Source organism: Simochromis diagramma, unplaced genomic scaffold (assembly GCF_900408965.1).
Source record: "Simochromis diagramma unplaced genomic scaffold, fSimDia1.1 OVJJ01000596.1, whole genome shotgun sequence".
In the NCBI taxonomy this organism is placed as follows: Eukaryota; Metazoa; Chordata; class Actinopteri; order Cichliformes; family Cichlidae; genus Simochromis; species Simochromis diagramma.
Window position 1 is genome coordinate 18,115,103 of NW_024387245.1, and position 27,727 is coordinate 18,142,829.

General features: G+C 37.9%; 2 protein-coding genes across 6 annotated transcripts in view; both read right to left on the minus strand.

Annotated features, from left to right (window-relative positions):
- Positions 1 to 4,312, minus strand: part of LOC120747513 (phospholipid-transporting ATPase ID-like) — a 42,807-nt gene extending 38,495 nt beyond the window's left edge. Inside the window, exons 1-3 of one of the 2 annotated variants that reach the window (XM_040053444.1) lie at positions 1,751 to 4,312; positions 706 to 790; positions 422 to 480 (exon numbers count right to left, since the gene is read on the minus strand). In XM_040053444.1, the coding sequence (XP_039909378.1) occupies positions 422 to 480; positions 706 to 760 (114 nt within the window). In that variant the 5' untranslated portion in view covers positions 761 to 790; positions 1,751 to 4,312. The remainder of the gene's footprint in view (positions 1 to 421; positions 481 to 705; positions 791 to 1,750) is intronic. The other variant, XM_040053445.1, reaches the window with a different exon arrangement.
- A 117-nt stretch (positions 4,313 to 4,429) lies between these two features.
- On the minus strand, positions 4,430 to 27,401 carry LOC120747512 (protein unc-13 homolog B-like). Of its 4 annotated transcripts, XM_040053440.1 has the most exons (33): positions 24,535 to 27,401; positions 24,316 to 24,338; positions 23,459 to 23,505; positions 23,285 to 23,363; positions 22,998 to 23,003; positions 22,358 to 22,432; positions 21,936 to 22,155; positions 21,477 to 21,704; positions 21,246 to 21,387; positions 20,884 to 21,053; positions 19,117 to 19,232; positions 18,490 to 18,653; positions 17,850 to 18,000; positions 17,627 to 17,695; positions 17,349 to 17,438; positions 17,036 to 17,173; positions 16,780 to 16,910; positions 16,480 to 16,565; positions 15,169 to 15,295; positions 14,925 to 15,021; positions 14,530 to 14,673; positions 13,954 to 14,031; positions 13,729 to 13,806; positions 9,196 to 9,284; positions 8,944 to 9,090; positions 8,078 to 8,201; positions 7,916 to 7,969; positions 7,688 to 7,765; positions 7,330 to 7,477; positions 7,070 to 7,126; positions 6,741 to 6,833; positions 6,473 to 6,632; positions 4,430 to 6,155 (listed from the first exon to the last, which is right to left on the minus strand). In XM_040053440.1, exons 1-33 carry the CDS (start codon positions 26,777 to 26,779, stop codon positions 5,870 to 5,872), a joined length of 5,940 nt encoding a protein of 1,979 aa, XP_039909374.1. In that variant the 5' UTR covers positions 26,780 to 27,401; the 3' UTR covers positions 4,430 to 5,869. The 4 variants fall into 4 exon arrangements, with proteins under 4 accessions (XP_039909374.1, XP_039909375.1, XP_039909376.1 ...); XM_040053441.1 differs by lacking the exon at positions 22,998 to 23,003; XM_040053442.1 differs by lacking the exon at positions 7,070 to 7,126.
- Between the last annotated feature and the right edge of the window lie 326 nt (positions 27,402 to 27,727).

A 27,727-nucleotide genomic window follows, 5' to 3' on the forward strand; every position in this document is an offset into this window, starting at 1 on the left:
GGTTTATATCTGGGACTCTCCACCATTTGACCTTAGAACTGAAGAAGCTTCTCGGATGAGAGGTGAAACGTCTTCAAGCAACTTAAAGAAGTCCAGACGCTTTTCTTTGCAAGCTCCTTTGACTAAGATTTCTAGGATTTCACTAATAATTGCCTACAACTCAGATTTATTCAACAAAACTTTTTATTATTTAGCTACAATTTATGTACAACTGATGCTTTGTATCTCAGTCATAACATGCAAATATACACAACTTTATGTTCATTGAGTGGTAAATGCAAAGAGTTGTCTTTGTGACACTTGACATTTGTTGTTGTTGAGTAATCAAATCCAAACAAGCAAAGCATTGAGCTGAGGGTGTGTCCAAAGCTTCTCTTGTCATCTGCTGAATAGGCATGATAACATTTGTTTATATACTTACAGCATAGCGGAAAGATAGGTTGAAAGTGCTGTCATTAGCCCGCAAGCATCTCTCCTTCTCTGTGAGAGAGTAAAGCAGTCAGAGCAGGAGAGAGTTTATGCTACTGTATGTTACAGCAGTACTGAGGAAAGAAACTCAAATTTAAGTTTTGCAAACATTTCAGAGCTGAAAGCTGAAATGTGCACTGCATGTCACAAAAATAAATGAAACTAAAACTGAGACAGCCATAAAGTAACTGAACAATGCAGTAAAGTAGAGCAAAGTTTAAGTGCATCTAATCTCACCTTCCTTATTTCCATGTCCGCACAACTGTCCAAAGTATGACAGCACAGTTCCCATCTTTAACTCAGGTTCTCCATGTTTTATAACCTGGAAAAAAGTCCACTTTTCAGTTCTAATTAGTGAGTCATTTCAAACCAAATGGGTTTCTATATCAAAAGGTGAGGCAAAAGCGAGAGGGAACCAGTTAATTCCTGGAAGGTCATGTTTGTTTAGAACTGCAATCTAATGTTTAAAAATTAATAGAGAAAAGGTGGAACTATTTAATATGTACAGCACACCTTTTAAAATGGCGATGAGTGAAAGACAAAACATCCCAAAAATAATAATCCTGAGCTTTCACAAAGCCAAAAATATCTCTCCAGCTATAGGCAGACATATAACAGTAACATACTTGACAAGATTTCCACCCCTCCCCACAATTTATCTTCGCTCCAAAGCTGTAAAGATACAGAGGCCTTTTAAACTCTTGGTACTGTAGTTAAACATAAGGTGCAATAATCCCTTACTACACAGATTAAGATAAAGATGTACCCTTGACCATTTGACTTGCCCAGTAATCTACCAATAATAATATGCAGGTATTGTAATTTTATAGAATTTTACTGGAAAAATGTTTATCAGTGGGACATAAAGAATACAAAATGTTGACAATGAAATGCATAACAGCACAAAAAATAATTAACTACCTAACTTTTCAATTGATACCTAATTTCTTAAGAAGGAAAAACAAAATCTACAAGGAAGCAACAACTCATTCTTTGGCATATTTGAACTGATCCTTCTTCTTGCACTCACAAAAATATTAGATCAGTCTGAATGATGTCAGATTTAAAGGGTTCAGATTCTGAGATGGTTCCTGACAAAAAAAAAAAAAAAAAATCATAGCATCATAGTTTTCTGAGTTTGAAAACAAATGAAACTTAGTCACATACGTGAAACAACAATATAACTTCTCTTGTCCCCTGGGTCCTCCTCGCACACAGATAAATGTGTTTGAATAAAGAAGACAGTGAAAAAGGTAAAGATTTTAACCCTCCTTTTACTTACGTCATTGATAAAGCAAATCCCGGCCTTTGTCTATTGCCTGGAAAGCCAAGTGTCAGTTTAGTCCCAAACAGAGAAAGGAAGTTCAACTGAGGCCTCCACCAGGATAAAAGACAACAGGAACAACAGGTGAAGCGTTGTAGTCCCACCTACACCAGAAGTTTCAGGTTCATACAGGAAGACCAGGGATCCCCTGCACCTAACAGCTCAGAGCTTGTGTAAACAGCACAGTGATCTTTGGACTTGGATTTTGAGTAGGTGCAGGACAGAAAAGGCAGTAAAAACAACAGCAAAGGTGAAGTGCTTCAGCTAATCAGAGGGAATGTTATCATAATCATGTATGTAACACAACCTGCAGTGGCTGCACACTGTTCAGACTGAACAGTTGTTCAGTTTTAGCTTCTTAAATTCAGTTAATTTGACCTCTTTGTGACCATAAGAAAACCCTAGTAGGCTGCTTTTAATATAAATTAAATATAATTATGTATTTAACTACATATTACCAAGTGGTTATTACAGCTTGAAATAGGTTGACTTCATGCCTGATATGTAGATCCAGGGGACCTCAACATGACCCTCTTACTTAGTGTGGTTGTGTGTGTGCATGCTCTCTGATTGGTAACAACAAACTGGATGAATGAAAGCACATTTGATATGAGAGGACATGCAAGCGTATTAGGTTTCTAAATGGTCAAAACACGCTGCCAGAAGTGAATCTTTACAAATGCACATGGATGTTAACAAAATGTTACATTTCTGTGGCATGTTTGTGATAAGACATCCTTGCAATGATTTCTTAGATTTCTTCCCCCAGGGTGGAATGAATGTACAACATAGATCTTTATTAACTTAAAAAAGAAGAATTGGGTGCATGAGTTGAGTTTTACTTAGGGTTTTCTCTAATCCACACAAGGCCAAAGTATACATAAAGGCTCAAGTATATACATACACCCCTGATAATCCCTGGGTAAGTATCCCTTATGAACTTGTATCTGGACTAGATGTTTTTGGTAACAACAAGCTTCTGAGAAAATTCTGGGTGAATTTTTGAGCACTCTTGTCAAAATTGGTTGGCTTCCTGGCATGGACCTGACTTGTAGTCATTCTCACCAGGAATAAGGTTGGAGTTTTGGGAAGACTAGTCCAGAAACATAATGCCATTAAACTTAGTTAAACATTAAATGTTAATGTGTGTTTGGGATCATCGTCCTGTTGGAACACCCAATTGTGTCCAAGTTTGTCACGCTGTCTTCTGAAAGAAACCTTTGGTGGTGACACATTTGAATAACCTGTATTTACAAATGTTTGAAGTGATAATCTTGCATTCTGCATTTCTTTAGAAAGACCTTGCCAACTTGTAACTCTACAGTTGTCATTCTGAGTTCCAATCAATCCACTGAGCAATGCCGAACAAATCCTTTTTATGCTAGCAAAGTGAAACTATCGTTTGTAGTCGAATATGACCAATAATGAGTCAATAGGTAAACAGGCTGGACTTTGTGATGATGATGATGATGATAATGATGGTGCAGGAGCAACACCAACACAGGGCTATCAGATAAGGCATGCTGCACAATCTACCATGGAAATCAATCATTAAAAGCACCAAATTACTATGACATTCATGCCCATGATGAGTGCACGAAAACCACCGACCACAGCTGTACAACCCAAAGCCAAAACTATATTAATTAAGAGATGGGTGTTATTTCTCTGAGTTCAGCATCAGTTCAAGAAAAAGGGCCAGTGTGCCCAGATGATTTAAACAAGTCAGATTACGCTTTATTTATTTATATCTTGCAATCCTATCGTCAAACAATAAAAGTGAATGCAACTGTGTTTGTGGTAATGAAAATAACAAAGAATTTGCATTCTTATAACCCACTGGGTGAAATGAAAAAGCTATCATATTGTAGTGGGAGAAAGAGCAGGCAAGAAGATTTATGAATACTTATTAAATATTTTATACAAAATTCATTATTTGGAATGTTTACATGGCAACAACAGTTTACAATAATGACAAAGATTACACAAATAATGAAGTACAGTGTTTTACATACTGTACTTGATAACTACAGCAGTGATTAAGTGATAGCATAGGGGTTTAAAAATTTTGAAAACACAAAAAAAAGTGATCAAAAATAAACAGTAGCAACTTGGCACAAGGAACATGTAGCTTAGAGAATGGCTGTGAAACATTGACCCTCTTAAACCAATAACGTTAATTATTCACAGGGGTTAATACACTGTAACAAAGAGGAGCATTGAGTTGTGGTTGTGACCAGTTTCACAATGTGCACGCACTGAGGGTTTTATAATAGAGCAATAATCATTTTTCATTAAGTCTAACATTCACATTTTCCATCACATCACAACACTGACGCACATCACTTCAGTCCACACGACTGAAAAAAAAAAAAAAAAACAACCCATCGTACCAAGGACCAAGGAAAGCTTTTATAACATCAGAAAGAATAAAGTAACACTAACTATAACACATTAAAAAGAAAACCTAACCCAGATAAATATACCCAATAAAATGATATGGAAAATCACTTGGAAAACTGGACAATGAACATTTATATGGGCAAAGAAGTAGCTAGTCATCATTGCTGTAAGCCAAAGGAAACACAAGGGCTTTAAAAAAAAGCAATTAAAAAAAGAACACAAAACAAAGCAAAAAAAGATGACTTTTCTTTATTTATTATCTTTTCATCAAAGTAAGGCCACTCCAAAGAGTAGAAGAAAACAGGACAGAATTATATATGTAAACTTTAAATATTTGTCCAGATATGCAGATTTTATTTTTTGGAAGAAAGTTCAACATCTACCATTTCTAAATGAATAATTCAACAAGACAATTATCTCTTAAATCAAGGACACACATGGTTACCTTGGTTATTAATTGCATGACAAGCACTTGCTTGTCACTTTTAGTTTGAGGGTGTGTATTTCAACTTGTTATGAAGCTGCAATTCAGGCCCAATTTAGGCTACCTCAGCAGCTTAGACCAACCACTGTGCAAATCCTTTGACACTGTCGTGGTAAATAAGTCCATTTTTGGTGGTAAACAGTAATTCCATCACAAGTTTTGAAACACAAAAATAAATACGTATAAAAAAATAAATAAAATGGTTACACCATCATGGTTATACTAAGCCACATGAGCTAAATAAAGATGGCTCAAATAGCAGTCTTGTTAAACTTCCACAATGAATTTTCATGAGGATTTTAGTTAAACCTTATTGTTACTGATTTTTATTCCCTCAGGTTTTATATCTAGCTATTCCTTTTCCTGGGGAAATAGGGCTGGAAACTTCACATGGCAAGGCACACATTAAACCAATTAATCCTTCAAATTGATCTGTGAAATTAGTAAAATTAAGGTTTGTTACTTTAAGTACCTTCATTTCACAAAGTATGTCAGTACTTGACCAGGATTGTGTCCTAGCTAGTGCTCGTTCATTCATCAAACAAAACACTCCTTTATAAGATAAAACATAGTATTTTCACATTTACCCAAACCATCACCCAAGGAGATAGAGAATATGGTTTTTAAAAGCCTACTTCACACATTCACAGTTTGCAGAGTGTAAGGCATAAAACACTTGGCCACAGTTTGGGGGTGAGGTGGGGTTATTGCACAATCTCTGCACCAGGGAAGTGCAGAGATTTGTTTGGCCCTTCAACAGGACCTGGCATCATCTGTTCCCTTGAGGCTACGACATGCTCACCGTGCCGCTCCGGCTGATGACAAAGGAGCTACAAATAAGGTTAAATAGCTGAGTAAGTGGTCACTAACCTGTGAAACAGCTGTTGAGTGTGAAGCTTGAGTGAGCCAGCATTTATGTGGCTGTTTGCTGAAAAGCAAATAATATGGATGTTTGAGGAACACTGCAAAGTGACTGTTGGTCAAAAAACAAACAAACAAACAAACAAACAAAAAAAAAAACCAAGGTGAGAACATAACAGTGATGTAAGAGAAATGGCAACCCACTACCAAACAGTCAACAGCAGCTAAGACACATCACAGGTCCAAGAAAGAGTCCACATGTTCATCTACAATAAAAATCGGAGAGGATTTTCCATCCTTTTGTTTTCCCTCTTGTTCTCCAGATATCCTCATCTGCCCTCCTCTGCTGATCGAGTTTCTGACTTCAACCTCACAAATTCCTTGGCCACATCATCATTGGACCTTTGAGACAGGATTCGCAAGGCAGTGAGGCCTGTGTCGTCCATGTATATACGCTGTCCAAGGGGGCACCAGCAGGCGCAGTTGCCTTTCTCCATGATGTCTCTTAATTGCAGCACGACCAAACCCACCACCCGGTCGGCACGACCAAAACAGTAATCTTTGACGCATGCTTGCAACTCATAGCACTCAAAGCCATCTTGGTTACCCAGAACACTGTGAAGAGAGAACAGAGCGTTACGTGCTTTGAGTTCTCCAACAGCTTAATGGTGTATCTGTCAGCTTAAAGCTGCAAAAGACTTTCAGGTAGTGTCTCAACATCAATGACCCACTGACATGATTTTATATTTACTTTTCTAATGGAAATCAATCAAAATACTGTTGTGCAAATCCCCGAATGGACATATACATTTTACATATAGATTTGAATTACATATGAGCTGAAGCCAAAATTAGTCTTTCCAAGTTTTTCTGTTTTGCTTATTTTTTCATAAACTACAAAATCTGGAGGAAAAAACCCCAAATGGACTTACAAATGGAAGGTTTCATTGAACTTGGGAGACCAGCTGTTGTTCTTGGACTTGGTCTGGAACTTCCGTTTCTTGTCACTGAGGTGAGGACCGATCATGGTGATCTCCACAAAGGGTCTGAACATGCCAGACGTCTGCCATTTTAAGTCACTGGCCCCCACAACTGTAGTAATAAATGCGCAACATGATAATGTTGTCAGCTGAAGAGCAAATGTTGCTTAAAATGCCACATTTTTTACATCACTTTAAAAAAAACAAAACTCAGACTGACCTTTAACAGTAACTTTCCTCTCTCCACTCTTTGGATGAGTATAAAGCTCAATGTGGATACACACCTCTCCAATTGGTTTGTCCACACCTGATCCTAATTTTCATGAAAACACACACACGTTAAGTAAGTTTACATGTGACCACATATAGGCAAAATACAGAAAAGAAAAGAAAACCAAGTAATAACGCAGGGTCAGGATGGAAGGGAAATGCAGATGCAGAGGATGGGTAAGGAATGACCTACCAACAGAATGACAAAACCAAATTGTGCAAAAAGAAGACTGTGTGGGGAAGAAAGGGAGGTTGGCAGTTGATTTCAATGAAACCTACCCCTGCTGGGTTGCATTTTTTCATTGGGAGTTAACCTAATACCCTTTCCATTGTGCACTGGCACAGAGGCAGCACAGGAGATAAAGAGAAGACAGCAATGATACATCAACAAGTTCCAGCATCAACAACACATTAAAAAAAAAAAGGAGCAATTGGTGAAAGGTCTTTCTAATCATGAGCACATAGCACCCTCTGCTGGTTTATCTTTGGTAAGGCTTTCTTTCTGTACCTTTTTACTATTAGATACTTTTATCAGTTACCTTGTGCTTGTTGTGTGGTCACAAACGTCTTGATGAGTGTGTCTGTTGTCTGAGTATAGAGGGACAGAGCGTGGCGGAGTGAGGACAGCTCAGGACTCTTCTCTAGGAAGGCCTTCTTCAGCCCATTCCCTCCTGCATGGAAATATTGCTGCAAAGAGACACAGGGTGAGTTAGGTCATAAATATTTAGATGCACAGCTGCAAGCATCCAATATTTTGTTTCATAATATTCTGACATCTTTTACAGCAAAATAAAAAGTTTAGTAATGAATTAATGAATAAATAGCAGATATAAATAGCAGATGAAGCTAATCTGAGACAGCATCCTAATGAAACCAAAACCCAGAGTACAAACTGACCTTAATTGTGTCCAGTGCCACATCCATGACAGCACACTGCCTGGGGGACAGGCTTTTAGCCTCCCCTGCCATGTGATCCTACACAGCCAAATGGTGAGCAAAAAGGTGAAATAAAATAGTTACACTCAGTCTTAGTAAGCACATTTGTGGACACTTCTTTAAATTAGGGTAACACCGAAGCCCATTTGAGGACACTTATTGTTCAGATATGTGGAGGCAATATGATACCTTGAGTTTGGAGAGCTGACCCAGTTCTTTTGCAGCTGAGAGAATCTGTGCTCCCTGGAATATAATTAATAAGAAAAAAAAAAAAAAAAAAGAGTTATTTATGTATGAAAAAAGTTAATCATTTTGTAATATTAGAAATAGGCAAAGTCAATGCTGACTCACAAAGGTATCATTGCCCTGTGGCAGGACAATAGTCTTCTCCAGGCTGGTCATTACAATCCTCCATAGCTCCTTGAGCACACGCTTCAATACAGTCTTCTCACACACAGTAGCAAACAGTGTCAGTCTGCAAGAACACACACATAGACGTTGTAAACATACTCTCACAAGTGCTTGTATTATTCCTTTTAAACATATAAACAATACTGAGAAGTCATTCATGAATGGAAAAAAATATGTCTTTTAGCAAAAATGCACTATACATAGCTTCACATTTGTACATTTGATTTAGTGTACATATTTAAAAAGGAGCAGGGAAAAAGTACACCCTTCTCCATTAGTCCTCAATTACTAGTCATCCAGCTTGTTGAAGTAAAATTCAGTAACAACAATAAAAATATTTCTAATTACACAAAGGTATACACCACGAAGTGCAAAATATTATCATGTATATTTTTTTATATTCCCTAACTTTACATCCACGCATCAACAACAAGTACTCTAGTTTTCGGAATGTTGTTTGCAAAATCTGAATAAATATAAGATAACAACTATTTATACATCATAAAGATCACATCCTTACACCTCTTTCTGAACTTTATCTTTGGACACAGCTTCAGCTCCACACTTAAGCTGTTGCACAGTTTGACTCCATACATAGAAACACAAAAACTTGTCTGGGTAGTATAAACATTAACAGTTTTGCAGTTGCAAAAACGTCTTTTTTTGCTCTGAAAAAACATTTTACCAAATTAATTAATCACCAAATTATCTCAGCAAAAAAAAAAAAAAAAAAAAAAAATTTAGACTACAGGACAATTCAATGAATAAACAGAAAACACCGTAGTTTGGCTAAAACAACTACTCACTTTCCATCCAGGAAGTCCATGAGTGGCCGTAGCATGTTGTCAGAGTCAGCCTCCACCTGGTTTTTGTTGTTGGCATTGACTGGTCCTTTGATCTGGTACAGCAAAGATGCCATTTGTCGCATACACTCGTTGATGCGAGTCTGGAAACTGGAATTAAAACAAATAAATAAATACATTATCAATCAGCACAAATGTGTGTTAGCTTTCACAGTTAGGTGTATATATGTATACACACCAGTACAATGTACATACCTGTTCCCAAAGGTTCTACTTAGATCATCCAGCACATTGTTCAGCCTCACCTGCAGGTCATTCAGCAAGTCACAAGCCTCTGTGTCCATCTAAAGACAAGCAAAGACATCATGCCCAGGAGGGATAATGAATCATTTTGACTGAGGCTTTTGTGTTGCGCATATGGTATAAGAAGAGCTCTGAAATATTTTGGCAGAAAAAAGTTTTCGAAACTTTGAAAATAAAGCATATTCAACTGAATGTAGAATGTAGGTGCCAGGTTTCCCAGTGAATGGAATTCCTGGAACCATCAAACAGCAGTTCATATAAGAGTTTCAATCTGACATTTGCAACTTTGGGCCAAAATAGCACGAATTACCTTTGAACCTCTAAAAGCTGCACTTCACAGTAAAAGCCAAGAAGCTGTGAATGGCAGCACGATTTTAAGATTTTCATGGAAACCTGAATAGCTTGTGGGTGTTATACAGCTTTTTTCCAAGTTGTAAAATGTCTGTATTCCATCCTCCTGCAGCACAGTAATTTCAATATCAGACACCCTTGAAAAAGAAATTACACACGCATACATCAGAGCCCATACAATCACACTTTTTTCACAGCAGTCTTCAACTTTCCAGAGGTGGAACATTTACACCCCCCCCCAAAAAAAAAAAAAAAATGTAGTAGATGTATTGCAAGCAATAAGACTTACAAGGACAGGCTGAAGGGAAAAAGTAGGGAAAAAATTCTTGAATTACTGTAACTCAAGTATATTTGACTCAGGTATAACTGAGGCATCATCTAAATTAGCACAGCCTGGAGGGGAGCTAAGCCATATGGATGAAGCCATGGTGTGGCTCATTAAGTCAATGATTCAATGGCCTTTTGATTCATGGCTTGTCAGGGTTAGGTAGCACCATTAGTGAGAATAAACAGAGGGTTGTGCTAAGCACAGTGATGAGAGGCTGCAGGGAAGGAAAGGCAGCTAGGAATGAATTGATGCTGCATATGCTGCATTTTTTTTTCCAGCTTTTGGCGTGTATGGAAATATTCATAATGGATGTGTCTGTGTACCTACACTCACCTTTTTGTCTTCAAATGCATTTTCAGTCTACATCGGCACAGAAAGGTGAAGATAACCACGGTTAATAATGGAATAATTTATAATACCTGGGAAACTACAAGAGGTTGATTCCACAAGGTGTTGTGGAAAAAAAAGGATTGCCTACCTTTTCTACTGGTGCATCCATCTTTGTGTGATGGGAATGTTTGTTTGTTTTTTTTATTAGAGATAAATAAAAGTTAAAAAAAAAAAAAAAGTCAAAAAACTTTTTTCCCCCCTTTTTCAACCAGACAAAAATATGTATAAAAATTTTAATTCAACTATAAATACTGAAAGTTTTTCAAAGTGATGAAATGTGTGATATTGATACCCACCTTCTCCATGTCAGACTATTGCATTAAAAAAGGGAAAATTGCAAAGAAAAAACAAGAATTAAAGGAAAGCAATAGCAGAAGACTCCGAAATGCTTTAACAGGGAATGAGAGCAGTTTTGCAGAGAACCAGGGAAAATGCCACTGGAAGATGGTGGAAATTCCCACCCCAACTGATGACACAAACTCAATCAACTCCACTATGATCACCACAAGGAACTGTTGTTGCAGTAGGACTGATTATGACTGCCGTTGCTGGGAGTAGGCACAGTACAATGGGGGAATAGGAGCACAAGAATGACTTGAAAGTGAATGAAGTTAAAACCATTCTGGACCGCAACAAACCTCAGCCTCTATTTTCTCCCTTACTTCCTCTTCCTCACTCTCCTCAAACTATGAGTGGTGGTTAAAAGACAACACACAAAATATGTAAGGCTCATCATTACCCGCCACACCATATTAAAAAAAGAAAAAAAGACTTTTCTTCCAAGTAAGTATATGCAGGCATGTAAACATGTATACATATACATTGGACTTGCCTCCCATTCTAATGTAGAGTTGAGCTAGAAAAAGAGAAAACAAAAGACATGACTTTGACTTTACTCTGTGCAAAGAAATAGATTTTCCATAATTACAGAAGTTCACTTCAATGAGTGAAGAGCTGAACTGGACTGTAAAAAAGAGCGAGCGCTTTATTAGCCAACTAGCAAGAGAGTAATGGGTAAAATAAGCTAAAAAATATTCATATTAAGACTTTCCTAGTTAAAGTTTCCTAGTCTGCAAAAGAAATGTCTTTATTTTGATACCAACTTTGTGGTAATTTAAGTAAATGGGGCAGTAGCAACACCACATTTTGCTGCATTTAGTTTATCAGACAGTTAAGCTCAGTAGCTATCCATTGTGGCTTTCTTTCTATTGAATGTGTGGTAATTTGTTGTCGATAAGGTATTGCTAAATGGAATATTTATGCTAAATTAATATATATTTTTTATTAACTGTTAATTTGTTATCACTATTATATTGGTTTTACAGTAAAATATCACATATTATTTATGTAATTGCATTAAGAGACATGAAGCAAAATACAAATACCTGTTATTTCTAGTCAATATTGTAAATAATCATAATAATTCACAATACAGGTTACCTGCCTATTATTACTACCACATGGGTTAAAGTAGGTGATAAAAAGGTGGTGGTAAATATGATTAGATTAGATGAAACTGTATTTATCCCTTGGGTGGGTTCCTCTGGAAAATTCTGTTTCCAGTAGCACAGCACTGACAGAAGTTGCAGAATGTGAGCAGAAATATACCATATATACACATGTATATATATCAATATAACAAATATAGCAAATCCGTCAGTGACCCATCACAGTCAAGGAATAAGATTTTGTAATAATATTATGCAAACTATTTTCCTTTTACTCAATATTCAGTGATGTAATTAATGGAAGTGCCAGTCTGAGACACCCGCACACACAGAGCATTCACTATGTTTCAGTTAATGCCTTTCATCTATGATTATGTTGAGGAATCACCCTAAAAATAAACACGACAATCAAACTACAAAAACAAACGCACCAATGAAGGTCAAGAACTGTAATCTATGCGCAACACGCGCAGGCAAGTAGATGTGCACACATTAACAGCTACAGGCTAACACGTCATTAGACGCAAAGTTCACCAAAGCAGCTTGGAAGGAGACCACAATTAAAATGTTTGTAAAAGAAAACACAATAACACACTCAAATGACCTTAACCAAGCCGAATAGACTTACTTCAAAGAAGCTAACAAAGGCTAAAAGTAACTAGAACCTTGTTATTTGTATCTTTTTTTTTTTAACAACGTTTAACATCTTCTTATATTTCAAAAAGATTTTATAACAAAGAGAAGATGTTTCTGTTTGTATATGCTCAGTGATAGTTCTTAGAAAAAACAAATGGAATCAGCAGGTTACACTTATATTAAAAAAAGGAATCACCCCCAAAATTGCAACCGATCTACAAGCTGAGGAAGCTAAATCAACATTCACTGTGACACACAGGGGCTTTGAGAGGGTACTTCAGCTACTCTGCATGACAAAGGAGGGTTGTGGACTACATAAGATTATGACACTACTGGTTTAAAGTAAATACTGCACAATGTAAACTACAGGCTAACAAGACTGAACTATGATATATTACAATAAATTTTATTATTGATTAGTTAAAGTCTAACTGCTGCAATCCACAATACCCACCGGAGCCTTTGCTTCATCCTCAATTGCAACCTGCTACTCAAGCCACAGCATAAAGGAAATAATCAATACGGTGCTCCACAGCACACCATGAAAATGATTTAATTATATTAGAAAGATGTACATTTATATAGATAAATATCCACCCTGACCAGACTATATTGGAACCGTACCTCTTCTTCTTCTTCCTCCTCTTCTATGATTTCATTTTGCTTCAATTGTAAAGTGAAAACATTTGGTTGAAATATAGGCTACAGCATCCCACAGCTATCATCCTACGATCACTCCAACAGTATAAGTTAAATAAAATTTTTTTAAAAAGGGTTCCATATAGCTATGATACTGCATGCAGAAATGTTGTAGGGAATGAAGGCAGTGGGGAGGTAACAGCTAGGAGAAAAGCTATTGATTTTCAATGCTCTAGCTACAATATTGATATGGAGGACATGACTAAATTAAGTCTCTGCTTCAATACTCTGTCTATTAAGAAGCATAGGGCTAACCACTGTAACCACTGATCTAGGGCTACACTTTCACTGACAGCTTCACATCAGGCATTAGGCATACAGATCTGAATATAAGATAATATTCAAAGCGTAAGCAAATGCTACTATGTCACATTTTAACACATCCTAATCCATTAACATTTGCCATTTACTTTAAATTAGCTAAACTACCACTACTGTACGTACCAATGCTTCTTGTATTGCAATCTGACACATGAAAGAAACAAATGCAACTGTTGTACAGCAAATTTAAAATGTAATTTCATGAATGACTGATGTTTTTCTTTTTTTCTACACGAGTGACGCTACCAATTTATTAACAAAACCGGATACCATCATGCATCATGTCTTCATATCCATCATATTTAGACTCACCTGTTTGGCACCCATTGACTCAAACATCTTTTCCAGCTGGATTCTTAACTGCTGAACATTATTCATTAATACACAGGGCTACAAGAAGACAGAGAGAGACGTTAAGAGTGGTTTTGTGATCTTTTTTTATGTATCATGTCCAATGTAATAAATGTTTTTTCAGCACAATTGGCAGAATTGGCTGAAAAAAACATGGCAGAAATTGGCAGGAAAAAAAAAACTTACAATCTTCTCTTTGTCAATATAAGATGGAAAATTCTTGGTCAGCATGGCACTGTACTGCAGAAGAACTTTGGCAATTGTCTGTAAAGACAGGTAGAAATAAAGGCATGTAAACGGCATTTACGAAAAAAAAAAAAGCTATTTAAAATCAAATTTCTCTCTTATCTCTTCAAAGGGGGATAATGTTGTACTTGGGGGGTTTCGCTAATCAACATAAATATTCCAAAATGTGCTTTAATGTATTCTGTAGCAAGGAGACAAACAAATTCTAAAGTAGGACATTTTTCTCAGCAGCCTTTTCCACAGGAGGGAACTGTTATGCCTAGTTCAACAATTCTTTTTAATCCAGCAATATAAAAATTCTCTTTTGCAAAAAGTCAAAATGTCCCACAAGACATTGCTCTAGTGGTTTAATAGTTTTTTTCCCTCATATTTCGTGGTCATTTTTCAGAAACATTGGAAGTTAAAAGCAAATCTTTATTAATTCTAGAATTGTTAAACACAAATGCACACCATATTTCATGCAGCTCGATCAAGCTGGTTTGACTTTAAATGGCATCATCAGGTGGAGTACATTACCTTGGAAAAGCGGCGACTATACTGAGCCATGACCCTAGGATCAGGACATTCCAATTTCTTGATAATCTCAAAGCTCTGGTTGAGCTGGGTGAAGATGTCCACCACAGAGCAGGAGAACAGAGCATGCTCAGATGTCTGCTGGAACTGAGATGAGTACACAAATGACACTTACTTCTTATCAACACTTGTATAGTAGATAAAACAACATCTACAAGCAGAATGTTAAAGAACATCAACAAGATTTTTTAAAGCAGCTTTTTAATGTCCCCATGCTGATAGCATGGCTGTGTCTGTAAACACAAAGATAACTTTTTTCAGTTCAGCACTATTTTAAATTAGAACCTCAAAGGTATCGTAGAGATATCATATCAAAGGGTAAGTTCTAGTTTTCTTACTCCATCTTTTTTGTCTCTTTCCAGAGCTCCATGCATAAATTCCATAGATACTTCCTCATTTTCGTCCAACCACTGTAGCACAAACTGCACAAACCATCTAAAAGTGAGAAATAAAGATTAGCAAATATGTTTTTTTTTTAACACAGTTCCTTTTATCTGAGTTTAGATGGATTATCAAAGTCAAAAAAGGCAATAACATTTGCCTTTTCTTGTGCCTGTCACTGAAAAAGTCAAATGCACTTACGATGGGTAGTCAGGTACAACACCCTTAAAGACTGGCAGCTCCTTGACATATTCATTGTAGAGCCACTTGACCTTGAAGTGCAGGTTCATGTAGTCTGTGCTCTTACACAGCCTGTGCTTCTCATGCTCTGCCGGTTTAAAAACACAAGAAGCCATATGAACTTAGGGATGTGAAGATTAAAGTCAACGTCCCCATTTTAGTAAAAGCTAATATAAGACAGCCAAAAGGTAAGGTGAAGCAATCATATGGTGCATATGGACATCTGAGTATTGTAACAAAACCTCAACGAACCCCAATGCATACAACCCCCCCCCCCAAAAAAAAACACCTTAACATGAAATCGTTTGTGAATTCTAGTGTATGTCGTTGTTCTTCACTTAAATTCTGAACTTGTAAAATAATTCTACAGTATCCTCTTATTAAAGAAAAAAAAATCGGACTAATCCAAAAGCTTTCTTTGGGAAACATGTTCTCTGACGGCCTAATGCTCAACAAAGACGAAAGAACACACACACTAATCCCATTTTATGTATTTGCTCACTGTAGAATGTGGTGTGACTAAATTCTAAAAGTCTTTGCTTTATTCGCTTTGAATGTTTTTTTCTGAGATGAGATGTATTAATATCAAGCAATGGCGTGGCCTGCTTGAACTGCAGCTACACAGATATAAGGTAGTAATACAATCAAAGACTGTGAGAACTTTAAAAAAAAATGTTTACAAAATATTGATTAGCCTTAAAATGAGCAGATGCAGGTTCTTTTTTATTGACATGCTTAAAAATAACAGCTAGAGCTTTGAATCGTAAGCACTCAGTGTTTCGTCTCTGTAGCAAACTCTCCATCTATGAACTTTTCATGTTTATTCAGATTGAAAATAAAGAAGGCGCCACTTGTGTGTTTTGATGCATTTTGTGAAACAGATATTTCACACTAGTCTCTGTAGGGGATTCATTTTGAGGACAAGGGCTAGAATAAAAACCGGGTGTCTCTGAACACCAATAGCGCTGTGGAGTACAGTATAATAGAGAAAAAGTGCAGAGAGGCTCCAGGGACACATAAGCAGCTTTCAATCCCAGCACATTTATTATATTCTCTCCAACTTCTTCTGTTCCATTGTGTCATTGCTACCCCAGTATTTCCTCTCCCCTTCTGGTCATTTTAGGTTTCCAGAGCTTCTTTTCTCATATGCTTGTTTCTCACACCCTGACTCTCCAGCTTTTTCCTTTACTTCTAGCAGACAAACTACAGTGCACCTCCACAGTCTAACCCAGCAGAATAATCTTATTAAGAGTCCAGAATACCAAGACCTACCTTCCATAGCATACTTCATGTCCTGTGCAAACAATGTCCACATGACCTCTGCTGACACCTTTCCTACATTAAGTTCTTGAGGGAACCTGAGACAGATGGGAAGATGTGACAAGGTGAAACCTAGCGGATTCCTGAGTTTAATGCAAGCATCCATAAAAATGTCCTAGATCTCTGGAAAAAGAATCAAGCAAAACATTTTGTTGAACTACTGCAGTTGAAGTAAAACCTAAAAATAAGGAGACCTGATTTTGATGTATTCAAGCGGCTTGAATATTTTAGGAGTAGAGTTGCATGACTCACTGGTTCAGTACAGGTGTGTAGGAGTTTCTGTCTTCTTCAATGATGGAAACAATGAGCATGATGAGTTTGGGCCAGAAGTCCAGATTCTTAATGCTTGGACCCTGCTCCTCCAGAGGAAGCTCCTCCTTGTTCTGAATAAAAACCAAAATGAAAACAGTTAACATTATAGTCGCCCCTTTATTGAAACATTTATTCACCGGCCAGCTGCTACAGAGTCTGATAGCTGCACATTGTATCCTGCAGCTGTGTGACTCACCGTGTCCACAGGCTGGTACTGTCTGCTGTACAGCTCGTGGCAGTTATTGAAAATGTAGTCGTATGTAGAGTTGAGGCAAGCTTTGACACAATCCCTCACAACTTGACTGGCTCTGGGCGGAGACTGTAACTCCTGGACCTGGAAAGAAGATGAAGATAGCTACAGAGTCAGTAGATGACTGCAAACAAGGGAAATTTTATCAACTTGTCAATATCTGGCAACAACTTCAAGGGAAAAAACATTCAAGTCAACAAACTGATAAGAAGATACTACAAAGCTGAACTACAGATAAAGCATATGCAATGTTACCTACCTTCATCCTGAAAAAGGTAATGCTGGTTAGAAGGTCCACAGTGGATTTCAGATCTTGCAGGCGATCCTTGCTGCTGGCAGGGAAGTGATTCTAAAGAAGAAAAACACGTTTAGTTTACAAGTTTTCACACTTTTCAAAGACTGTTGGCACAATTTGCACAAAAAATATTCATTGATCAGATGATGAAAAAATTCTTTTTTTTTGTTTTTTACTGGCACAAAAATATTAGACATGTACATTTAGAAAACAAGACACTAGTAGTGATACAATAATCTCACCCTATAACTAGAAAGGTCAATGCGTAAGGAGTTGTGCAGCTGGTCTAAGAGCTTGACAAAGCGTTCTTTCTGTATGGGAAGAAAAGGGGAAAAAACATGTTCCTATATTAGAAAGAAGTCTGGCAATGTATTTGCGCATAAAATGCAATAGCGAAGAAAGGAAGAGAAAATAAAATAAAACAAAGTACTTTACTGTGTCTGTGTGTGTGTCAGTAGTACAAACCCCAAAATTAGAAGCAGCAAAGCGGTCGGAGGCAGAAACATTGGTGGAGGCTGTTGTGTGGGCGTAGAAGGCATTGATATTGGCCAGCAGGGTGCTCATCACTGCAGGGACTCCAGGACACATGTACTTAGAAGACAGACAGGCAAAGTGCCTGCATAGAGTAGCAAATGCAAAGCTTGGTAAGTACTTGGGTGGGAGGCCTTAAGACTTCTTCAACAATGTGTACCTGCTTACACTTTGTTGCAATAATGTCAGCATCCAGTTCAAATACCTTTATTTGGACAGTCTGCATGTACTATAGGCTCTTGTTTTCACGTGACAATTTCTATTAGGAATTGTCGTGCTATCGGCCCATCACCTACCTGACACATTTAGACTGAATAATAGCCCGCTGAAGCATTTTTCTGCGAATGATTGACCTAGCTAACAGTCATCTGTATGGATGATGACACTGCAGTGAGACACATCCATCCTCACCCTGTTTATAATTGACTGTACCTCATCTGAAGGCCAGAGAATGACAATGGCACCAAGAGGTTTATTGATATGACCTCAAAAGAAAGGAACACGGGGAATAAAGAGGTAACACATATTGACAGGTAAGAAGACAGTCCAAATCACTGTGTTTTTTTAGACTCACGTCATGGCCTGGTAGATGGACTCAATCCCATAGCGCATGGCAAACTCATCCACTACTTCCTGTCCCACATCATCAAAGTAGACTTTCCAAGAATCGTCTCCACGAGCCTCTGGAATTTTTACCACACCTTGACCAAGTACATCAGTTGAATGATGGAACAAGTTCTGTAATGGGAAGAAATGGACAGAGTTGATCTAATTCACATGAACTTCAGAGCTAACACTAAAGCGTGAGAAGTGATGGTAAAGTTATGGTGGCTTTTTACTGAAACAAATATGATGAGATTGTTGCAATTTACACTTAATATTATTTTTACTGGATGTGTGTAAAACACAGACTTGAAAACCTTTGGTTTGACAGATTATAGGATTTTCAGTTTCATAAGCACAGGTCCTTTAGCCCTGATTCAAAATTTGATTTGTTTTTTTCAGGGAAGAGGTTGGATTATGGAAATATCACTGTGCCTTTAATCCTGTCCAAATCTATCACGTCTGCAGTCAATCTGTGCAACACATTGCAACAGCTACAATAGTGGTTGCAACCACTTATGCAAACCCTTTGTGTGGAGAAGTTGCTGAATATCCAGCGTGTCTAGGTAATTAATCGTGATTCTGCAGAATCATATACCTCATGCAAACAAGTGTACTGCACGTGATATGGAGCCACTTTCTCCTCTCCTTTGATCTCCACGTTGATTTGGAGGCGAATGGCACCAGACACAGCTGATTTGTCTGTCCTCTTCTCTGTATTTAAGTACAAAACAGTCAATCAGATGCACATCGGGAATGTCTTGATTCATAACTTGAGTCCAAATCTGTGACACCAAAAGCACTCTAAACTAGGTCTGTTAACACAACCCTAATCACAGACTATTAGCTTGGCAATTCTATTGTAAGGGCTTCTGTTTCTACAGTTTGATGGTCGTCCAGAGTCAGCGATAATAATAGAAGTCCTCCAGCTGATAGTGAGTGTAACAAAGGCAATGGGCTGCATGGGTCTGTGCCTGATAACAGAAGACATTTGAGCTAGAGCGTTTCTGGAGGTGGAGTTCTTGGCGGCTCACCCCTGCTATTTGCCCTGACAGGCAAATCATTCGGGGTAATTTGTACATGTCGCTAGAGTGGTCGATTTCCGACTGGAGTGCTGCTACTTGATAATCACATATCAGGAGGTGAAAGGAAGAGAGTCAGAGAGGGAGGGAGAAAGAGATAGTGAAAATGTTTTGTTTTTTTCCCCCCTTTCTCTCATGAACTAAGTATATTACATCATTAATCATTAATTAAGCATTCAAATCCAATTCATAATAAAACCTATCAAAATAAATATTTGATCATACAGTTTTCAGGGAGATATTAAACCAAGCAAGTCAAATCTCCCAGCTTACAAAAAACAAACAAACAAAAAAAAAACCCACACAAAACAACAACAACGGTAGATTTATGGGCACATTCATATTTAGTGACAAGCTGTTGCACTTGAAGATTTATTACTGCTGCTGTCAGGTCAATTTTAGCACTTTAATCAAGTATGAACAAAAAAATGTGCTTAAGAAAAGTGAACGCCTCACCCTTACATACAACATATGAAGAGATACGAAGACGCAGAGACAGTAATTCAGAAATATTATTCTAAAGACAACATTTGTTTGCCCACAAGACTGGGATTAGATTTTATCCTGAGAGGTATTCAAGCTACATATATTCATGCTGCACAACTAGTGCTCATGTAGACTAGCACACAGGCCTGACAAATCAGATCCTGTATACTTGTTAATTATTTTGTTCAGGCATCATCCTAATGAAACTCCTTGCACACCCTAGGGATAGAATTGGGGGATTATCGTGAAACTTTTTCCTTAAAATTATCACAACTTCTTGCTAGCAGGGAGAAACTCATTTAAAATGTAATCAAATAAGCTAGTATTTTCATGCAGACCAACACAGGCCTTAGGGAAGCAACATGCCTGGGTATAAATATGTTTGCTGCAGGGAAAGGAGATGTGACTAATGAGGTACAAACAACAGACTGGACTTGCTGAAAGCAAGGCTTTTAGTGCCAAACAAAAACATACAGATGTGAAATTGATGTAACAAGCAGATGAGATCCAGGTTATAAACAGGCATGGTAACATGATACAAGGTGTGACCAAAAGATTGGGAGTAGATATTGGGAGTTTTAGTAGATATTGATGCATTTAACAAAAAAGATAAATACATAAATAAATTTAGCTGAGCTTTACTTGAAAGTCATATTCACACTACCTCTCAGATTGCGCTGTTGAGGACCCATTATGACCACTTACACTGTGCCTTCTGTGACGCTGCCTGCCCTCCGCATATACTATACAGTTTTCTTCATGATGTCTATTAAAAAAAGACAAGAAAGCCAACTGACCCAGGTTATACCAGACATCCATTTCTCCGCTCAGCGTTCGGACTTCAATGATGCTCTGTCCCAGGAAATCGTCAGATTCCCTCTTCAGACGCTGCTTCACTCTGGACTTGATGTCATCATCTTCATCCCACACTCGCACTTTGATTCGGTCTGAGGAATTGTGGCACTCACTAACAAAACAAAACAAGGAACAAAAAAGAAACATAAACTGAATAATATTAAGTTACAAGATGACAGATACTACAAGGGAGTAATTAAGGTGAGCACTTATAGCACTACTGATAACAATCACTCAAGGAACAAAAAAACACAACAACCCCCCCCCACAACTTTTTTGATTTCATAACCAAGAAACGACTCACAAATGGAACTTTTCCTCCCAGACTGGATTGAGGTTTCCATAGATGGTCTTTGTTCTCTTCTTGGTCTTGCCCACCTGAACAGTGACATATGGATCACTGGATCCTGTCTTGTCTTTTGCCTGAAGTCCTTGTGCACAAACAACTAACCAAGACATAAGAAACAATAAAAAATTACAGACAGCACATGTAACATAGCTCCAAAGTTGTAGTTGAGCTGTGATGGTAAAATACCTGTGATTGTGATCTTGGCTGACCACTTTGACGTCCCGTCCAATACGCTTTGTTTGATGGTTTTCATCTGCTGTGCATGGATGGCTTTGCTGATGACAAACACTTCCCTGATCAGCTCAAAGATTTCTGGTTTGTTCCTTTCCCTGATCTTCATCCTGTCCTTCATGGCCATGATGATATTTTGAGTGCGGTCTTCAGCTCCATGCTTAGAGCTCTTCTCTGCCGCACCTAAATATTTATTTTAAAAAAAATGAAAAAACAGACCGAAAAGGCTTGAAACTAAAAAATATACATATGCCACTTCAGTGGTTACAAGTTAAATAAAAACGATTTTTAATGTGGGGAAAATATTCTTAAACATTTGAGACAAAATTGTAATGAAACAGCTTCCCGATAACGTAAAAATGTAGTTTCAGATCCCTGATGGAAACTTCTGTGAAACATTTCCTTAGTACTCACGCTGCAGACAGTCAGCATTCAGTAATTCTTGGCACTTTTCATGGCACTTGACACCACACTCAGAACAACGCATGCCTTGCCGGGCGATTCCCCACAGGAGCCCCTCACACTCATAGCAGTATGTAGGTGTAGTCGCTGTCCACACCTCGAAGTTATGTGGTGTGGTGCAAGATATGGGGTAGATAAGAGCCTGCAGGGTCTTCTTGTAGACATGATTTTTCTACAGAAGGAAGAAGATCTATTTTTAAAAGTCCTAATCCAGGGAAACAAAAAAAAAAAAAAAACCCTTATCAGTTATAAGGATGTGCTTATGCTGAAAGGCCGATGGAGTCACAACCATGAAAACTGTGTCACTGGGAAGTTTTTGAAACCGACAATATCCAAAATGCAAAGCAGAAGATTTTTTTTTTCCACATACTCACCAGCTCCTCATCCTTAATTGATGATCGAGCAGCCATTGCAGATGCGATCCCTGCCTTCCTGGCTTGGACAAGGGACTGAACAACACATGACAAATACAAAGAAAAAAAAAATCAGCAAAGTTTGTGTACAAAGTCAAAACAACCCACAACCAAGCACACTGCAAAACAGTTCTGCAACAATAAAAGTCAATATGGTTAAAAGGTTTGAGGGGTTAGTTATAAAGGTGGTTAATAGAATTGTTATTATCTTTATTCTATGAACTTGATGAACACTTACCATATGGTGAGAACCCATGTGAGTATTATTAGTACCAAGCAAGTTAGCCCAAAGTCAACATTATAAAACATAGACAGGCCTTTGTTAGTAGTTTATTCTATCCAGTCAATTTGATCAAAAAGAAGAAAAACAACGTTAACCAAAAGGTGAGGGAATGACCTGTTGGCAATGTATTTTGATGGGAATGTTGAATAGAAAGAAAAGTAACCCAGGACCAAAAGGACACATGCAAATGTCTTAAATTGTAATAAACAGGAAGTATGGCAGAGATCAACATACTATGCCTGGTAACTACTGTTATCTGTCCTAGTTTATTTTGTACTTCAGTAGAAAAGGGAGTGTCAACTAGGTTCTATAACTTACCATAGCCTGACCAAGGAGAGTGAATGCATTCAAGAGAGTTGTGGGGAATAATTTTGGGTTTAAGAGAGGAGGGAGAGAGACATTAGCAGGCTGATTTCATATTTGTCTCCATTGTTTGAAACAACTCCATCCCAAATTCAGTGTAAAAGAAAAACTAACAAACAAACAAAAACTATTGTTGTACTGGTCTCATTTACAGAAACACTCACAGTAAAGAACAAAACAAACTGAATGAGATACAAAATACGGTGTATTTATAGGAAAATAAACAATAGGTGAGTACTGACCACATCGCTGACCAATGGGATAGGCTTCTTTTTACGTAGGTCCGGCATACTGTCAATTCCATACAGACCAGAGCCTCCACTACGGAACAAGCAAAACAGTTTTTATTTAGGTTTAAAATACAAATTTATTTAATCTAACCAAACTTCACCAATACAACACTATGTATAACTTACCCTGTTTTGACCCATGCCTGTCGAGTACTGGGTTCAACATCTCTGACCTGTAAGTATTTTAAATGTGAGAATTTAGGCTAGTGGCTTACAAAGACATAAAGAACTATGTTATGAGAGGAGTGGTGTTTGTGGAACCAGGCTTGGTTGAGTTTGACCTCTCTGATGTCACAGAACATGCAAATTAAAAAACAAACAAACAATAAAAAAAATTAATTAATTAAAAGATGGGAGTAAAATAAATGCTGCTGAACTCTTTAATTAGGTTAAGTGAAATTAAAGTGTGGACCATGATCACAGTATGTAGATGCAAAACTAAAGAATACATTTTATTTCCAAATAGGACAAAAGCACGACCACAAAATTTTTGTCCGGGTGATTAAACATGCATAGAAGGTCTTTTTTTTATTTCTTCCTACAAGTATAAATTTTTCCTTTTTCATTTATTTAGTTGACAGTGGAGTTTCCTCTGGGGTTCTTTCTAATAGATTTTGATAGTGTTTGAAAATATTATGAAGGGGAAAACAGAACGCGACACAAGAACTAACACCACAAACATTGCAAAGTTACAGCAAGCTCCTGGTAAATTATTCTGTAACAGATTAACTAAAGTTATCAGGCAAATGTCTCATCTAGAATGTCAATAATACTTTCAGACTAAAAATTACACATCTATGCAGTCAATACCATATATAATGTGTATTTAGAGCATTATGCTTTGGAAACAACAAGTATTTATGTTGATAAGAAAAGTAAGAACAGTACTGTGTGGGGGGGATGCACACAAATTAATAAATAAACAAACCGAACAAAAACAAAATAATGTAGCTTGAACATGGAGCTAATATATTTCAAGTAACCTGATTATCTTCTCTCCAACAATCTGCAAAAACAAAACAAAACAAAATACAAGTAGCATTATAAATCAAGTTGAGTAGCTGTACATGAGCAAAGTCAAACAATTTTGTAACTAAAGGAAATGCATTTAGTTCACTACAAAAATAAAGATTTGATTTTTGCTGTTATTACCAGGCTTGCAAGTGGTATATATGCAAAAAATAAATGAATAAATAAAATACCTGATACAAACTCGTCTTGAGACTGAGATCCTTGGGAGCCTTGGGAGCCTTGAGAACCATGGGATCCCTGTGCAGATTTGGACAGTCTATGACGAGTTTGCCTCTTTTCTCTTAGAATACGTTGGAAATTCTCTATACGTGCTCTGTGACTGGCATCAGTTAGCCTGCCTTGTTTTTCATCAGTCAGCCTTTCTTGATTTTCTTCATGAAGAACATGGTTTTCCCTTATGGGACTTAAGCGCACCTCATCTTGGTTACGAACTGGACCCAGTGGACTTTCATCCTGCCTTGTTGCATACTGGTGGTCAGGCGTTATATCAAACTTGGACAGTTCTTCATCTGTTGAATAGTCTCCTTTTCCTTGTGAAATCTCTACAGAGTGATATTCTGTTGGAGTTCCAGGAGAGGGGCTTGCTTTATGTGGAGATGCTTGAAGGGAGCATGATAGATTCTCGTGCATCTCAAGACAATCCATGTAGACTGAAGGGTCACTGTCTTCCTTTGAGGTGGCAAAGTGAGGATAATTCTCTGTAAGGCTAATCTCTCCCTCTGTATAATCTACAGTGATATGCTCATCCTCAGGTTCAGAAATTTGTTTACCCAAGGATGGCGGTGCCTCTGTACCACTATCATCTTTTTCATCTTCGGTATTCAAACCTTCCAACTTTTTGAAAGCCCCTTTTAAAGCTGACCTGACCGTGAGTACAGCCTTGCTAAAACTTGTTGCATCAAAACCTACGTCAGTAGTCCTGGGTGTGCTTTCAGGATCTATTTCAGGTGACTCTGATGACAATGTTTCTCCTACATCCTCCCTAGAAATGCTGTGATCTGTCCACTCTCTGTCCAAACTCTCAGCAGAACCAAGATCGAGAGTGTCCCCAGATGACGGGCAATAATCACATGGTGAATGTGGCTCTAAATAACCATCATCACAGTCTGTCAACAACACAGTGGAACAGCTCAAGCTCCAAGAGGGCCCACTCTCAAGTTCATTCGCACAGGCATCTGTGGTGTGGTATCCAGAACTACGTGAAAATGGACAGTTTGCAGCACAGTCGCACTCCAAGTTTTCTCCCTCAGCTTGCTGTCTCAGAGGCCTCCAGTCCACCTGACTGGAAGAACTTGAAGGTGAATTATAATGGGTTCCAAACAACAATGAAAGGTGCTCTGAACTGTTGTGAGAAGAATGACCTGGTGTGCTGCTTTGTGTGTCCTCTCTTGCACGTCTGTTCCAAACTCCTAGAAAGCTCTCAAGCTCTTCTCCACTGTTTGCACAAGAGGAAACATCCTCCTCACTCCAACCACCTTCTCTACTAATACTGTGCTGAATATCAGCAGTTGGCCATCTGCTATACTCCGTGTCACCAGGAAGAAAGGCTGCCTCTGGACAATTGGAGCTCTGACATGATGACAATGAGCTATTACTTTGGTAGTTTTGGTCACAGTGAAGCTCCAGGTAACAGACATCAGACAAGCGCATGTCTGAACTCTGCTCCAGGTACTCTTGATCTTTTTGATGGACTGTTCTGCAAGTGGCTTGATCATGCCATTGTTTGGGGGATCTATGTGATGATACATATCCTGAATCTCTTCCATAATCATTGCAGTCCAGCAAAGGATTGGGATCACCTGTGTGAGGAGAAGAGATTGCATTCTGCCTATCCAGACTTCCATGCCTGGTGTGACGTGTTTGAGAAACAGGGCTAGGATGCGTTACAGCTGAAGCCCCGGAATATAGCTCACCTATTTCACTGAGCACTGCATCGACACAACAAGATACTTCATCCACTGAGCCTCGCACAGACGTTAGATACTGCCTCAGGTCAGAAATTTCCTCTTGGATCTTATTGATTCCTTTCAGCTCCTTCAGGATATGCTCCACTACGTTACTATGGTCTGCTTCCTCATCCTCCATCTTCTGCCTCCATTCCTCATTTGTGATTCTTTCAAGAATCTTGGGGATAGAAGCCTCCACAACTTCACTGCCATCTTGGCAATCAGAATTTCTGTCTTTCTCAGATATGGTGGGGTTAGCTTTGGTTATTGTTTTGCTGACTGATATCTGGTCATGAAATGAATTATCTTCTGGTGCCTGTAGACACTTCTGTAGTTTTTTACAGAGACTTTGCCCTACATTGGGGAGCTGTGTTTTTTTCTTCTGCAGCTCACTCTTCTTGGGTGAGAGTGGAACTGGCTCCAGTTCATTGGGTTCATCCTCTCCACTGACGTGTCCTCTGGGAAACATCCCTGAGAATTGGCACTTGTGATCAACTGTTCCTACACATGGAGATATCACTGCCTCTGTGACTCCTCCTTAAGATGGGTCAAGTATAAGCCAGCATCTTAACCTGCATATGAGTAAGTATCTGCAAGTAAGTTATTTTGTTGAAAAAGCTTTGAAAAACCATGTGATTATTATGCCTACCAGCTCTCTGTTATCAGATGGCAGCGAAATATGATAAAACCACCACATGAACTTTGGAACTGTCAACTTGCCCTACTACCAGCAATTACCTAAAACACAGGTACATAAATAAAACAAGTACAGGAAAGGTAATGATAAAGTATGCAAATGTATGCATTTTAAAAGTAGTGATTTTAAATGTAAACTCTTTTTTTTTATAATTCCCTCAATGAGAAAGTAATTTATCTTTCCCATTTTTATTAAACCCATCAAGTGAAAAACACAGACACATAAAACTTTACTTTTTTATGACCACTAGCTCAGACCACAGTGGAGTTCTAATTCTGACTATGCACAATATTTTAAACACTGGACAGAAAGTTCATTTGCCTTCTGGATTAAAGACATCCCATATGGAAAAGAAATAGTAAAAACTTATATGATTTACTCATGAAAGTGACCACTTTCTCATTACTTTCATATATTGTTTTAGTAAGTATCCAAAACATACAAGTTTTCATTTATATAATTTTTCAAGGGATCTTATATCTGTTTTCACTCTTGTATGCTTTTCATACAAGTTTCACGCAAGACAGATACAAACTTTATAAGATTTATATATATCTTTTTCCATATGGGATGGCTGAATGCATTTGAGCACACATGGAATACCTCTATGAGAGACTACACTACTCTCCACAATACAAATGCTGGATAGACATTGTTTTAACTTTGAATCAGTCAGAGTGGCAACTTCCAGAATGAACGCCATGCAGCTGCTTAGATCTC

Excerpts from the sequence above, each read along its gene's own strand:
- LOC120747512 (XM_040053440.1), bottom strand. The coding sequence starts at position 26,779 with ATGTTTCCCAGAGGACACGTCAGTGGAGAGGATGAACCCAATGAACTG. Across the intron at positions 21,054-21,245 it reads TGGGAGGAAAAGTTCCATTT|TGAGTGCCACAATTCCTCAG; the intron begins GTGAGTCGTTTC and ends TTGTTTTGTTAG. Across the intron at positions 7,766-7,915 it reads GTCAGCTCTCCAAACTCAAG|GATCACATGGCAGGGGAGGC; the intron begins GTATCATATTGC and ends TTGGCTGTGTAG.